Source organism: Diadema setosum, chromosome 22 (assembly GCF_964275005.1).
Source record: "Diadema setosum chromosome 22, eeDiaSeto1, whole genome shotgun sequence".
In the NCBI taxonomy this organism is placed as follows: Eukaryota; Metazoa; Echinodermata; class Echinoidea; order Diadematoida; family Diadematidae; genus Diadema; species Diadema setosum.
Genome location: NC_092706.1, coordinates 22,526,005 through 22,540,767, shown reverse-complemented (window position 1 = coordinate 22,540,767; position 14,763 = coordinate 22,526,005). Strand labels below are relative to the sequence as shown.

The following is a 14,763-nucleotide window of genomic DNA, read 5'->3' as shown; positions in this document are numbered from 1 at the left end:
AGTGTTTTTCTAATTATACAGGTGGTACATTGTTTCTTTTTATTTTCATTTTCATTCAGGTGAGAGAGATGACAGCCAAGATTGCTCAGCGATTCCAGATTTCAGGACCGTTCAACATCCAGTTCTTGGCCCGGCACAATGACATCAAGGTGGGACTGACTGACAGACTATTGGTTACCTTTGAGTTGCTGTAAAAGTGGATATATTCATGCAAGCAATTTTTCGCTCTGGGCAGGGTAAAGTTTATATCATGTGTTTTGTAATTCCACGGAATCATGACATCTAGTAGCGGTACATATTACAAGCGAAAATGTTAGTGTGCCTTTATTTTTTTGCAGTAGCTTGGAAAATTTCTCCTTTTACAGTAGTTACTTACAATGTATATATATATATACATTAAAGGGATGGTACAGTATTGGAGGAGATGAGAATTGGCTTTTAACTTTTTGCAAGAATATGATATTGTACAGAGCATACCATTTTAAGAGGAAATCAAAGTTTATTTGATGAAAATCGGGTTTTGTATGATTGAAACCTCCAAAAACAAAGTAAAATAAAGCGATCGTAATAAAGTGTGGGTCCCACACTTTATTAGAATTGCTCTTTTTAGAATATCTCAGCCATTTCAAAGCCAATTTTCATTTAAAATAAAACTTTGAATTCCTCGTAGAATTACATGCACTTTCATATTTCATAAGAGGTTTCTCATTATCTCACCAAAAATGTTAGAAACCTGAAATTAGGTTTCAACCAAACCTATAAAATCCTTTTAAAATGGGTTGATGTTGTCAATATTCATTTATTCCTTGAGACTGGGAGCCAAAAGGAAGATATTTCTGTATTTCATAAATACAAGTGGAAGATAATGATTTTATCTCTTAGTGTGGAGATCTAAATCTAAATGAATTATGTAGTGTAATCTTCATGGAACATTTTTGATGCATACAGTGTACAAAATTAATTTGGTCTACTCACCATTTGTGCTCTCCTGTATTTCTTTCATAAGTGCTCACTAAATCTGAATCTGCCCCCCTTTGGTTTTAGCATAGCCTAAAAAGCCCGGCCCGATTAGGGTTAATTCACATTTACATTCACTCCCCAAAAATAACACAGTCATGAGAACAGGGAGAGGCTGTATGCATCTCAAAGCACAATACCCGCTTTATCACATTCACGTTAAAAGATCTTAAATTGCCGGAAGTTTGTCTGTGTTTGACCAGTATGGTAGGGGTCCAACCCACCGACCGGGTCCATAACGACCGACCGCGCATTATAATGGCATTGCGCGTACAGAAAGAAAATGTACGCATGGGACTACGCGCAACGGTGTTCGATTCTTCACTGGGCTACGCTACCGAGTAAAATGTGGCGAAAACAACTAAGTATTCCCTCTAAATTACCGAAATTTAGCAAAATCGAATAAGGTTTATCGTGTAACTACATATAACTAACAAGTTAGGCCTACCTTTGCTGACTCGTTGTTAGATGTAGACTATCCTTCCGTAATAAATTTGACGATTTTGACCGCAAAATTGTCACCGCCGCTTGTACGATCGTGCACACACGTTACACATACACATGACATACTAGTAAACATTTTGTCGCCCGCTACGACCGTACGAGTTGATGCAGAAACGAGAAATGAATGTGAAAAAACAAACCGACTCATCTAATTTATTTCAATTACGATGAAAAGTTTCCTAATGAAAATCAAGTCAAATTCATCAAACAGTCCTTCAAAAGTAATATCGAAGGATTCAAAATATATTCAAATATTATTGGGGAAAAAAATTACGACTAGAAAAAAACAGCAGCTTGTCGAAAAAACGCGTTTAAGTACGCTTTATACGTATTGTCAATAGAGGGCGGGGTGGTCGGTCGATATGAGCCCGGCAACTGAGTGCGGAAAAAATGACACCCCACGCGTTCGAAGCCGCCATCTAGAGCGCGTACCTCAGATCGCATTTTCAGTGCGCGCTTGTGAATCCGGAGTATTTTCTCCACACGTGAGTAAAATTTCAGGCAAATTGTGAGATTTGTCACGTTTCTATTGATAGAAAAACGTTAGGTGTCCGATATTATGGACACCCAACCATACTGGTAAATTATGATTTTGTGCTTATTTGACTTTACAAGAAAGTGAGGGTACTTTCATATGCATGTTCCAATTTATTGATGTGAAATTGTGAGCAATTTTAGGAGCAGTGGTTCTTTCTGTCGCAACTGTTGTAAAGCATGATACCAAAACAACAACAACAACAACAAAAACAAAAACAAAAACAAAAAACAAACAGGCATTTACTTTGTAACAGTTGAACATTTGTTATATGTCCCTGTGGGCTGGACATCCAGGGTGCTATTCTCCTATTACGGAACTTAAGCCTATTCATGGAAACAAATGGAAAATGATACTAACTGATCGGCCGATGTTGTTTTCAGGGTTGCTGATTGCTACACTTTGTTTAAAAATGATAAAAATGAAACTGCAACAGGATATTTGCAACAGGTAACTGTTAATAAAGGAAGTGTGATTTGGGGAAATGGTGCATGATAGACTATGAGATACCCAATGGGTATTATGCGGCACAACAGCTGTGATGTGCATACTATGGGCTTGGTGGGAATATACAGTGAATGTATGAGAATGGCTTTTATGGAAATACGAAGTCTAGGTATAGAGTCTCAGAGTAATGTTAACTATGAAAACATGAAATGTTACATATGGTGACTTTGGCTGTCGGGAATGTCTGAAATATACAGAATATTGTGGCCTTGAGGTTTGAAGTACAAGTACCATTTGTGGGAGATTGTAAGTAGCTTCACTACATCTTTGTAGAAATCATGACTTCCCCTGATGGTATAGTTTCGGTTGAGATGGGACTCTAGCTTTTTTTATTTTTTACTTTTATTTTTGTAAGAAAATGAGAAATCACTTATGAAATATGGTAGAGCAGACAGTTAAAAGAGAGATTCAAAGTATATTTGATAAAAATTTGTTTTGAAATGGCTGAGATATCCAAAATAAAGTGGTTTCAATAAATATTAGGTCCTATCTTTTATGAGGACCACTGTGTTTTGGGATATCTCAGCCATTTCAAAACTTATTTTCATCAAATAAACTTTGATTTCCTTTTAGAAGTAGAATACTTTTTCATATTTAATATGTAGTTTCTCGTTATCTCACACACACAAAAAAAAAAATTGAAAATAAAAAAAAATTGAAGCCCTATCTTGACCAAAAATATACCATCCCTTTTAAGATGGGATATTGGGTGATTTCAAGTTCAATGCCAGGGCTAACACTGGTGTTCAGGTCCCAAAAGGGCCAACACTGACAGTCAGATTAACACCAGCAATACTGATTATAATTATCGATTTCCAACACTTGTATTATCTTCGCACCACCACAAAGTCCCACAGGAATTTCGATTTGAGTAGACAATATTCAACACCAGATCCAAAAGTAGTTAACGAAACTATGTTATAATTTTGAGGTCAACCTGACAACACCAACTGATTTGAAGTCTGGGATTTTGCTGGTGTCAGTGTCGAGATAGCACTAACACCAGCACCAGTGCCAAAGTTGAAATCACCTGTCCTGTGTGTTCTCTCCCTCGCCAGTCATCTTTTTATAGGCATAAATTACCATTTTCAGATGAAACAAAATCCCAGCATTAGTGCTTTAAAATAGTTCTAAAATGTGAGTTAGGGACAGAAACAACCACTGTAAAATTTTGAACCGCTGAAATTGATGTTAAGTACTGTTGAATATACAAAATGTGAACGATAGTTATAATAAAAATGTTTCCAGACTTTTTTATTGAGAAAAATACAGATATCTCCTTATATCTTAAAGGGGATGGCTAGTAACTGATCAGTGGGAATCAGTGGGAATGCTGGGGAATGATTGTTCCAATCCTTGTGGGATTCATTTAAGAATGCATTATATATCTATTGTTGTGTGAAAATTGTTTGCTTCAGAATGCTCTCATGTTCAAGTAATGTGCAGTTTAATGTTTTCAGGTTAGCATGCCTGTACAGTGACAGGGCATTAAACTGCACATTGAGTACTTGAATATGAGACCGCTCTGAAGCAAATAATTTTCACACAACAATAGATATATAATGTACTCATAAATGAATCCCACAAGAATTGGAACAATCATCCCCCAACATTCCCACTGATTTCCACTGATCACTTTCTAGCCATCCCCTTTCAGAAAGCTTTACTGCAAAAATCTGATGATAGGATGTTTTGTGGTACAACAGACCTACACATACGCGTTAAATGTCATATCTTGAAAATCTTTTTAATCACTGTTCCCAAAGGTAAACAGGACCTTTAACCCTATAAAGCCCAAGCTATTTTGACCCCTTCCAGGCCCAAGGAATATTATATGATGTATGACCGTCATATTTGGCACATGGGTAGAGCAACTCATACTCTACATGACCCAACATTTGAAATTTCTCAAGGTCATCCACTGAGGGCGCTATTTACCAAAATTTACAGAAATACATAGGAAATACGCTAAAATCATGTATTTTTCTTTTTATTTCTTTATCCTCAGTATATATGTTTTTATTTCATATCAATCATTTTCATATTTACCAAAAAGGAAAAGCAAGTCAACCTTCACTATTTGTTATGGTTGAAATTTCTCAAGGTCAACATATGGGGGCGCTACTCATTACAATATAAAGAAATATATGAAACCTATGATGTATTGCTTGGAATGGGTACATATATTGGTATCACATTTCATATTTCCAAAATATTGAAATTTTGAGTTTACAGATTGATAATATGATAACAAAATGAAATTACAGGCAAGCTTGTGTGAAGATAACACAAAATAAAAGGGTACTCTTTCGAAAATGCTTTATTTTCGATTATTTGTATTATATCTATTGTTTGATGCATATGTCATATAAAAAATAAAGGAAATAATAAGAAGACCATTTCAGGGTAATTCACAACCATAATTACTTCACATTTTGGTCCTTCAGCAAATTACAGCCAAGAAAACCCCCTTTTCATCCATTATTATATTGTTAAGTGAAATTGGAACAGAAAATCATTCAAAATCTGACTGACACGGTTGTCAGTTTACGGTTGCCATGGCAGCCAGCAATGTCGGACATAGCTAAATTATATATCAAAATGTTTGCAATAAGATTTTAGGAAAAGTCACCAAATTTGGTTGAAATCGAGTAAAGGGTGTAGGAGTGGCAAACGAAAATGTGGTAGGGGGGGGGGGGGGGCACAACGTGCCCCCCTTGGGCTTTATAGGGTTAAAGTAATTGTGAATTGTTAACTTTACCATTAAACTGATTTTAGGTCATCGAGTGCAATCTGCGTGCCTCGCGGTCATTCCCATTTGTCTCCAAGACGATCAACTGTGACTTCATCAACGTGGCGACCAAGATCATGATTGGGGAGCACATTGACCCCAGTCTCCTACCGACCCTGGAGAACCCCTTCGTTCCCAAGGGTTACGTGGGAATCAAGGTATGACTCGCAGACTTATGTACCCACTTTGAAGTAATCTTCTTTCAGTATTATGGATCAGTCGTGCAGATTTGCATGCGCTTAGTATTACTTTCAAACTCCTTTTTCAAGTATGCAAGTACAATGTATAATCACATGATGAAGGGAAGATTTTTCTGGTTTGAAGTGTAACATCACATATTATCCAAGTTTGCATTGATAGATTGATTGAAAATCAAACAATTGGAATGGCAGAACTTCATCAAATCTGAACCTACAACTTGTAAATTTGAAATAAAGAGTAATGAGATTTTAAAGTTTTATATCTGACAGGAAATCCTGCATACATAGTTATGGCATTTAGATAAACAAATGAAAATAGCTTGATGTCATGACCTCACAAGACTTCAGTTGACGAACACTTTTTTGGGTTCATTCATTGCATCAAATTTTTATTGTGTTGCAAAAAACCAGCGAAAATGATTTTCTTGAGTGAAAGGGCGTTGTAGTTGCTAGATTAAAGACCTCAATCATGACTTTCATTTTTTTTTTTTGCATGTGTGTATATGTACAAACTAGTGGGAAGTTGTGACAAGATTTGATTTGATTTGATTTGATTTGATTTGATGTGATTTCTGCATCCTTTCCAACAAGTGAACATGGAAAGGTGTAGTTTTGATATGTACATGTAAATGAAGAAGGAATATTACAAAGCATTATCCCACAGCATCATGTACAATGTAAATCAATTCATTAGTGAAACACTTCATGTCATATAATCTTTAAAGGAAAACAAAAGCAGGGGAGTGATAGAATTACAACTAACGAGAAAGAAATACATGTATGCAGGAGACCTTTATATTTTAATGGTTGATCAGCTATTTAAACTTGAAGGAGACCTCATCAGGGGAAATGATATCTAATATATATTATACGGTGTATGATATGGGCATCTAACCACAAGTATCCAGACATCTAAGGAGATAGGGGAACAGAAAGTGATATAAGTCTGAACATGATCGCAGTCATTGTTCAAATGTGTCCATGCAGCTTGTACGTGATGTGTGTGTGTGTGTGTGTGTGTGTATATACATATGGTGTCAATGCAAGTTATTTATGTGTGCAGATGGGTGGCTTTGATTGTGTGTATGCGTGTGCATGTGTGTGCATGTGTGTGTTTATGCACCTGTAATATTAGCTTATAAATTTTTACAAAAATGGTGCAAAAATTATTATTATTATTGGGTTTTTTTTTGGTTTCTTGCTCTGAAAAGTAATTATTTTGTGATATGAGGTCTTGTCACCTTGGGGAGGATATGGTACACTGTTTGGTAAAAATGTACTATGTAAAATTCTGTTTATGTCTTGTTTTGCATCTGATTTTGATGAAACTTCAGTGTTTCTGTTCATCTGCTTTTACTCAATTTATTAGAGTAAAAAACATGGTGCAAAATTGTGCTTTACGTACTCAGAGGGAGCAATTTATACACAAAGTCTTTCTCAAGGTTTCTGGCATTACTGTACATTTGTAAATTGTTGTACTTTCACATAATTTTGTTGAGTGTTTGCCAACAAGAAGGGCTTTAATGTGTAAAAGTATTTAGATAGGGGAGACATTGATACCAGATACAAATGTACATCTATTTAGCATGCTGAAGGGAGATATCAGTGTGATGATATTTTCATTTTCTCCATACATGCTGATTACTTTTCCAGGCACCCATGTTCTCCTGGCCAAGATTGAGGGATGCGGACCCTTTGCTCAGGTGTGAAATGGCCTCAACTGGAGAAGTAAGTCAGGCATTATATATCTTTATCATTTTCCTGATCATTCAATGTTTATGAGAAATCATTCAGTGATGTTTGATGCAGTGTGATATTAATAATGATGCTATCATTCAAAAATTTCAGTGACTGCTATAAGTACATGAGAAGTTTTTGTCACTAGAGGCATTATCATGAATTGATCAGGAAAGTAATTTCTGGCTTTCAGTTTTTCATTAAATCTCTATGTTCATTATCTTCTCATAGAAAGAGGGGTAGGGGTCTCATTTATATTCTGGATTTAGGAAAGCATGCAGACACCTAAAAGGAAATCCTTGAATGATGTGGTGGCACAGTTTCAGAAATTGTTGGATTTTGCTGTCTTAGCTGTATGATAATGTTTAAATGAGTAATGAAACACTCCAGCATACAAAAGTTTTTAGAATCATACTGTCACTATCAGAGAAATCTTAGGATAAGTTTCAATGTAGCAATGCAATATTTACTGAATCGTGATTTATTCCAATACTGTTGTGTATGGTATCAACTGACTCTAAAGGTAAATCGGGTCACAGATTGACCCCCTTTTACAAGCACATACTTGTAGCATCTATTTTTCAACCATAATTTTCCAAAATATGAGACTAGAGGGAAAGAGGTTTGCAGTAGCACCAAATGTATGCAGTCCTTAACCCTAACTAGGCCAGGGGGGGGGGGCCTCCGAGGCCCCCCTCGACGTTTCGCGCGATGTATCACTATCGCGAGAAGCTATCGCCGCGACATTTCATGACTCTTTTCTTTCGAGTCTCCCGCATCTTTTGACACCAAATTTGCAATGCCCGGGTGCGCGTTTCCGAGGTTGCGCATAAATATGCACGTGCATGTCAGACCAAAAATTGCTCAAAAACGTGAATTTGTGTACAATCTCAATGCAAACTGTGTTTACAGGCAAATTTCATAAAAGCATGATTATTTTGGGGGTTTATTGATTAAAATCAATTAGTAATGCATTTTCTTGTTCGGAACAATGTCACGGACAAATTTCATTGAAAAAACAATGAAAAACATGAAGTCGAAAAAACAAGGAAATACATAAGAAATTCAAAAAACAATAAAATACTTAGGAAATTTTTTCTGATTGTGCAATTTTTTTCTCTTACATTTGCTAAGGACACTTAAAAGAATCTATCATCGGCTCTATCATCTACTTAAATAGCCCGGCCTAGTTAGGGTTAAAAGGCCTGTTGTTTGTTGTAAAGAAAACCCTAGAAAGAGAAGAGCAAAGGAGAGAAGCAACATACAATTTTGTACAATGTAAGAACAGTGAAAGGAATGCATATAGTAACAGTATAGGGGCGGCGGTGAGCTGGAGGTTGAAGTTACACTAGTGAAGATGAAAGAAACAACACACAATATCAGTCTGTGTTAGCATTTCATTCATTGCCAAGGGGAAAGCATTCTGGCTTAGTTCCTGAAGAATATGCCTTCTTTGCCAACAGGTGGCGTGCTTCGGACCCAACGTCCAGACGGCTTTCCTCAAGGCCCTCCTCTCCACTGGGTTCAAGATCCCAAAGAAGGGTGTCATGATCGGCATCCAACAGACCTTCCAGGCAGAGTTCCTCCCGACCGCCATGCGCTTCCACCAGATGGGATACGATGTGAGTCAGCAAGTCCTAGATGAGACCTCTGTGGTCATGTGTGACTAACCAGCTCAAAATTCACAAAAAGCCACAGATTAGGATTCTTTTTAATTGACCAAACTGTGTCATTTGAGTTGACTGACTCAAATTTCTTGAGTTTGTCTGACCCAAATTTATTAATTTTGTCTTACTTGGCAAAGTAATTTTTCTCAACCTGCTGTCAAAATTTGGCATCTTAAAACAAAATTGTAACTGAAGTATTTTTGAAATGCAAACAGAAGGAAACTGACCAGAATGAGGTATGTTTTTTTCAGCAGTTTTTCTGGACTATATATTTTGGGACAACTAATTGCTACTTCAGTGGTGGAAAACTGATATTTCTGCACAGAACATCTGAGTGACCATAATCTGTAAATCCCCTCTTCTCCCTTTTCTTTGAAACTGCACCTCCTCTCTCTTTATTATTTCAATCATTTTTTGTTTTTTTAAATGCTAGGATGGTCCAATTTTAACAATTTTTATATCATTTGAGTCAAAGCGTAGAGCTTGCTCTTTCAAACTGCATAGAAAAGTTTAAACTCATATTGGTTTCCTTTTTGTTGTTTTAAAGTGGGCAGTCATATTTTGTTTGTTTGTTTGCTTGTTTTCAAATCTTTTTTTTTTCTTGTTTGGAATCTAGGCTGTCTGATTAGCTGGATACCTGAATTGTTAGAGTATTTTTTTCATTGACCTCCCTAGTAGTAACTTTTGTTGACATTCTTGCTTGCCCCATCATGTGATTAGTAAAACCGACTCATGCATCAGTGATTTCTCACAGCTAAATTATTGTGGTGAATCTGAGCATAAGCATGTGTCTGTAAACTTCTTTAGGTATATTTTTGCACAGGATACCTGGCTCAATATGACTAGACATATGATGTGTATCACCATTTTATATTTTTAAGAGCTCATGCTGTAAGACATAGTACAGTTATATACATGGGCGTATTTTTCATGATTACGGGGGGGTTGAATCTGCTCCCCTTTAACCATTCACGCAATGATTCTGCAAGGCGAGAAGGCCTTGGGAGATTGGCGGAATCTGCCTCCTCCTTGCCTTATAGCATAGCCAAAGAGCTCATCCTGATTAGGGTTAAACCATTCCCAAAGTTTGCAAAAAGAATGAGATGGTAAAAAAATGGCTGCCAATGTAAACATTTTTATTCTATTATTTTAGCAATTCTCATCCAGTGTTGTATGTTATTGATTTGTAAATTTCCTGTCTTATTCCACATGTACGCCATCTTTCATCATCCAGTTGTATGCAACAGAAGCAACTGCCGAGTACCTCAATGCTCACAACATCCCGGCAACAACTGTCGGCTGGCCTCTGGTGGATTTGCATGAAGAGAGCGATGCTCCAATGGCCACCAAGTAAGTTTGTTGTGGGACTGTGAACAAATGACCTAGGCACATACAGGCATGGACATTGGAGTACCCCCACCTATTTTTTTGTTTATTTTGTTTATTTTTTGTCTTGGCATCTCGAAAACAGAAGCAAGTACAACTGTACAGTGGCAGAGGCCCCAACTCTTCCACTTTTGGTGGGAGCTCTACTGTATTGATGCCATTTTTAGAAATTTCCCAGTCTCCCTCACGAGGTTGAATTTCTCCCGCTAGAGGTGTGTGTCTTCTGCTTACTAGATTGTAAGATGTCACAGGCATGATATTCTGTAGATTTAAATCTGATTTCAGATTTTTTTTTTCCTCAAGTCTGTACACATTTTGCTGTTTTCATGTATAAAAATCACCTGAAAATGTTGATTTCCGATTTTTTCAAGAAACTTCAATATCTTCCTTGGATTTGTCTTCTTCTGCATAAAATCTAGCTTAACTCTCCTTCCCAGCTGTAGTTTTGTCACATACAATGTTCAAACTGAAGGCTGAGAAAGCACCAGAGTCCGTCTATAACTCTAGAGCTTCCAGGTCTCTCGGAAGTGGGCCCTGGGCCCTAACTGCAAAGCATGTTATGCTTCAAACTCATGATATTGTGTGCTGTGAACCCATAATGTTCTGCACATAATTTGGCGATCAGAGTCTCTAGTTTAATTGCCAGGGGAACATAGCGGGAGATTCTCCCATTGAATATGCTTGGGGTTGGAAACTGCACTGAAAATTTGATTTTCATTGTGTTAGTGCAAATTGACATATGTATTTCAGGTTCGCAAATTAAGTTTATCCTGCCTTTTTAGGGTCTTCACATTATTTGGCACTACAACTTTAGTGGAGAGAAAGTATACATCAGAGATCTTGCACATAATGGTCACCTGTCTATTGCGGTCAGTGGCCTCCTTATTTGTCATCCATCAGCAATAGTGATTCACTGCATCTAGCAGGCTGCACACTCCAGATAATAAAGTCTTATCTCTCTGCCTGTGAGCTACTTATTATTTTTTCCTGCCAGAGAAATCATTACTCACATAGCAGTCTTTCTTGTTTTTGTGTGTGTACATTGTAAGTCAATGTGTGTGTATTTCTTTGTTCATTTGTGTGTTTTTATGCAGGGGGGGGGGGGGGACCCTATAAAACCATATTAATTTGGGCAAACCATATTGTTAACTGTGAGAGAAACAATTTGAAATTAATTTCAGCCATTGATCCAGAAGACTGAGGCTTCAATTCAAATTCTTATTAGACTTGGAAGTATCCCATCTTCTTCTTTCTAGCTGTATATACAGTTGTACACATATATTTCATGTCTTTGCTTGTATCTATCCCTCTCAAAACACTTTCCTTTCCCAGACTGATCTACGAGGGCGATATTGATCTTGTGATCAACCTGCCAAATCACAACACAAAGTATGTGAAGGATAACTACCTGATCCGCAGAGCTGCCATCGACTCCGCTGTGCCCCTCATGACAAACTTTGAGGTATGGTTTCTGATTGAGAGGACATCTTAAGTTTAACAAGCATAGTATTCTGCTTTTCTCATATGTGAAGTATGGCAGTAGAGGGCGCCATTTCTAATTCATGGGGGTGTGCTATTTTGCAACGGTGTTTGCTTTCCAAATTGTAACTACACATGTACATGTACATGGCAAAGGCATAATGTTGATGATGGTGGTGGTGGGGAAACTCGACCAAGACATCAGGTAGTACATTGACAGAGAAATGACCCATTGTAACCTTTAACCCTAACTGCACTGGGGAGGGGGGGGGGGGGCCTGGGAGGCCCTCCTCCATACTTTTGGCGATTGCATGGCGACCGCTGGGAATTTCGGATTCTCGCTTCAAGACTTTTTTTCCCCTGAAGTCTTGCGCACATTTTGATACCACATTTGTCCATATCGGACCTACCTAGGGGGTGTTATGGGCCAATTAGTATGTGTATGTCATTAAAATGGCTAATCGCTGCATATATTTGTGTACAGATACATACTGTCAATAGACCATGGCTTGCATTACTTTATAAATTTTGCTCAGGAATTGGTTTTCCACTTGGTTCATGCTTCTATATTGTTCTCAAATAAATTGGGCAAAGTTTAGAAACAATGATATACATAAGGAATATAAAACAATAAAAAACATAAGAAATAAAAACAATAGAAAACATAACAAAAAAAGTTGTTTTTTTCTCGGGTTTTTTTCTCTCTGATTTATTTTACATTTGGGAAACATTCTTCATTATTACAGTTTTCATGTAATTTTGTACTTGTTTAGGCTGAAATTATGAAAATATCCCCCAAATGCATAAAATATGCATTATGAATAATTAATTAGCTAATTATGCAAAAAAAAATGCATAATTGATTAAAATAAATTACACCATCAGATTCAGCACGCGAAGATCTATCAGCATGCAAATTTTCAAGTTCATTGGACAGTGCGTTTCCGAGATCAATGGGGGGGGGGGGCCTCCGAGGCCCCCCCCCCCCCAGTATTTTCATGGAGCCAAATAGCCCAGTACAGTAAGGGTTAAAAAGGGAATGAACCCCAAATATACAGAAGGATTGAGTGAATGGATTGAGTGAATGTAGCAATGTTAGTAGAACACATCAGTAAAGTTTAAGATTGAACCATCTGTAAAAAGTTATGAAGTTTTAAAGTTTCAGTGCAGTCATTATTGGGAGAGAAGATATAAAAAGAATGTGAGGAAACTTCTGCAAAATTAATTTTTTGATGGAAAAGTACAGACTCCCGTTATGTGTATTTGTTACTGACATATGTTGTGGGTAATGTATTATTCCCCCTGCTTTTTGTAATAGGTAAGACAAGTGCTCATTCATTATGCTAGAAAAATGGAAATATGTTGAATTTTCTCTTTATTTTCTTGATATCATTGTACATACCTGACATCACAAGGTGTAGTCTTCTCATCCCGCAATGTCTGCACCAGAACTTAAAAATTCATAAAACTTGAATGGATTGTCCAATTTTCCCCAAACTTCCCTGATGTGTTTTACTAATATTGCTGCATTAACCTCAAATTACATAATTAAGCACAGACTCTATTTGGTATTCATTTCCCTTTAAATTCCTATAAACCCGATATCTGGTTTTGTGGCTGTATCTTATATCTTTCTGTTCCTTCTTCATTAATATTTACTCTTCATTGTGAGTGTTTCTCAAGAGGGCATGAAATCGTTGGCTGAGAAGTAGAAGATTTGAGTGTAAATAAAAACTAAACCAATCAATTTTCATTACATAAAAAGCTTGTTTATCAAAAGTGGGTAGATTTATAAGCATTCTTCCAAATAACAGGTACAGTACGACCCTTTTGGTTTTGATTTTTAACAATTTGCTGAAAATCAATTTGAAATTTGAAATTAACAAGTGAACATAATGTAAAAGAGATCAAAATTTATTTTTAATTTTAGTAGGCAGAGTGGGCCATCAGATTTTTCTTTTGGTGGCCTGACATCAATTTTTAGTGGCCCTGGGCCACCAGGCCTTCACTTGTGCTGAGCCCTGTCTTATATATAAAGCAGTACACATACAAAGTATAGGGAATAATACGTGATACCCACATTCACCTTGTACTGAAATTGAGCACTTTGCCCAAATTTGCCATCGTTGTCGTCAATGTACACCTTGTAGTTTGCATTCACACAAAAGAGTTGGGCAAAATTCATGCCCACATCTTCATTCTCTTCCAACAAAACAGGTTGTCAAGCTCTTTGCAGAAGCCTTGGACCATGTTGGAAGTCTGGACGCCACTTCGCTTTTCCACTACACCCGCCCTTCTGCCGCTGAAGCACACCATTAAGCTTTCTGTGTGAATGCCCCCTAGGGTTAACAATGGGTTGTGTTCACACCTCATGTACCAGCAATGTTTGACTGTATTCTTAAATAGTACAGTGAAATATTTCGAGTGAGAAATGGTTATTCCATGTATGTTTCTGGAGTTTTTCTATAAATAAGTGACACCTTGATTTTACAAAAGAGTTAGGAATTAGTATAAAAGCTTGATGGTTTTCACACCACGTTAGAGTAAAAGTCTACATACTGAAATCACGAATTTTCAGTGAAAGTTTCGCAAACCGTACAAGGAATTACGTAACAGTGATTTCTAAGATGCTGCAACTGAGTCACTGAATACAAGCCGTGTGCAGAGATGCCGAACCTGTCATTTTGTACTTGTAGATTTCATTCATTTTATAGTTTGCTCATACCATATTTATGTTAGATAAAATCAGTCTGCATGTATCCTACAAGGTTGCACAAAAAAGCTGGCTGTATTTAAACTCGTACTGAGAAAACGATTTATCAATACCCTATATATAATATGCATGTGATATTCACAATGGTAAGCAGGTATTCAGTGTGCATTATTCTGTGTAGTCTTGAGGAAGACAACCTGCAATTGTCAGGTGACATATGTCTACCT

At 37.0% G+C, this 14,763-nt stretch overlaps 1 protein-coding gene across 1 annotated transcript in view; it reads left to right on the top strand.

Moving 5' to 3' along the window:
- The window catches only part of LOC140245104 (carbamoyl-phosphate synthase [ammonia], mitochondrial-like), a 132,958-nt gene extending 118,416 nt beyond the window's left edge, over window positions 1-14,542 (top strand). Inside the window, exons 28-34 of the mRNA XM_072324701.1 lie at window positions 60-149; window positions 5,342-5,512; window positions 7,208-7,282; window positions 8,755-8,913; window positions 10,193-10,308; window positions 11,677-11,806; window positions 14,041-14,542. Coding sequence (XP_072180802.1) covers window positions 60-149; window positions 5,342-5,512; window positions 7,208-7,282; window positions 8,755-8,913; window positions 10,193-10,308; window positions 11,677-11,806; window positions 14,041-14,142 — 843 coding nt within the window. The 3' untranslated portion in view covers window positions 14,143-14,542. The remainder of the gene's footprint in view (window positions 1-59; window positions 150-5,341; window positions 5,513-7,207; window positions 7,283-8,754; window positions 8,914-10,192; window positions 10,309-11,676; window positions 11,807-14,040) is intronic.
- Window positions 14,543-14,763: the final 221 nt, after the last annotated feature.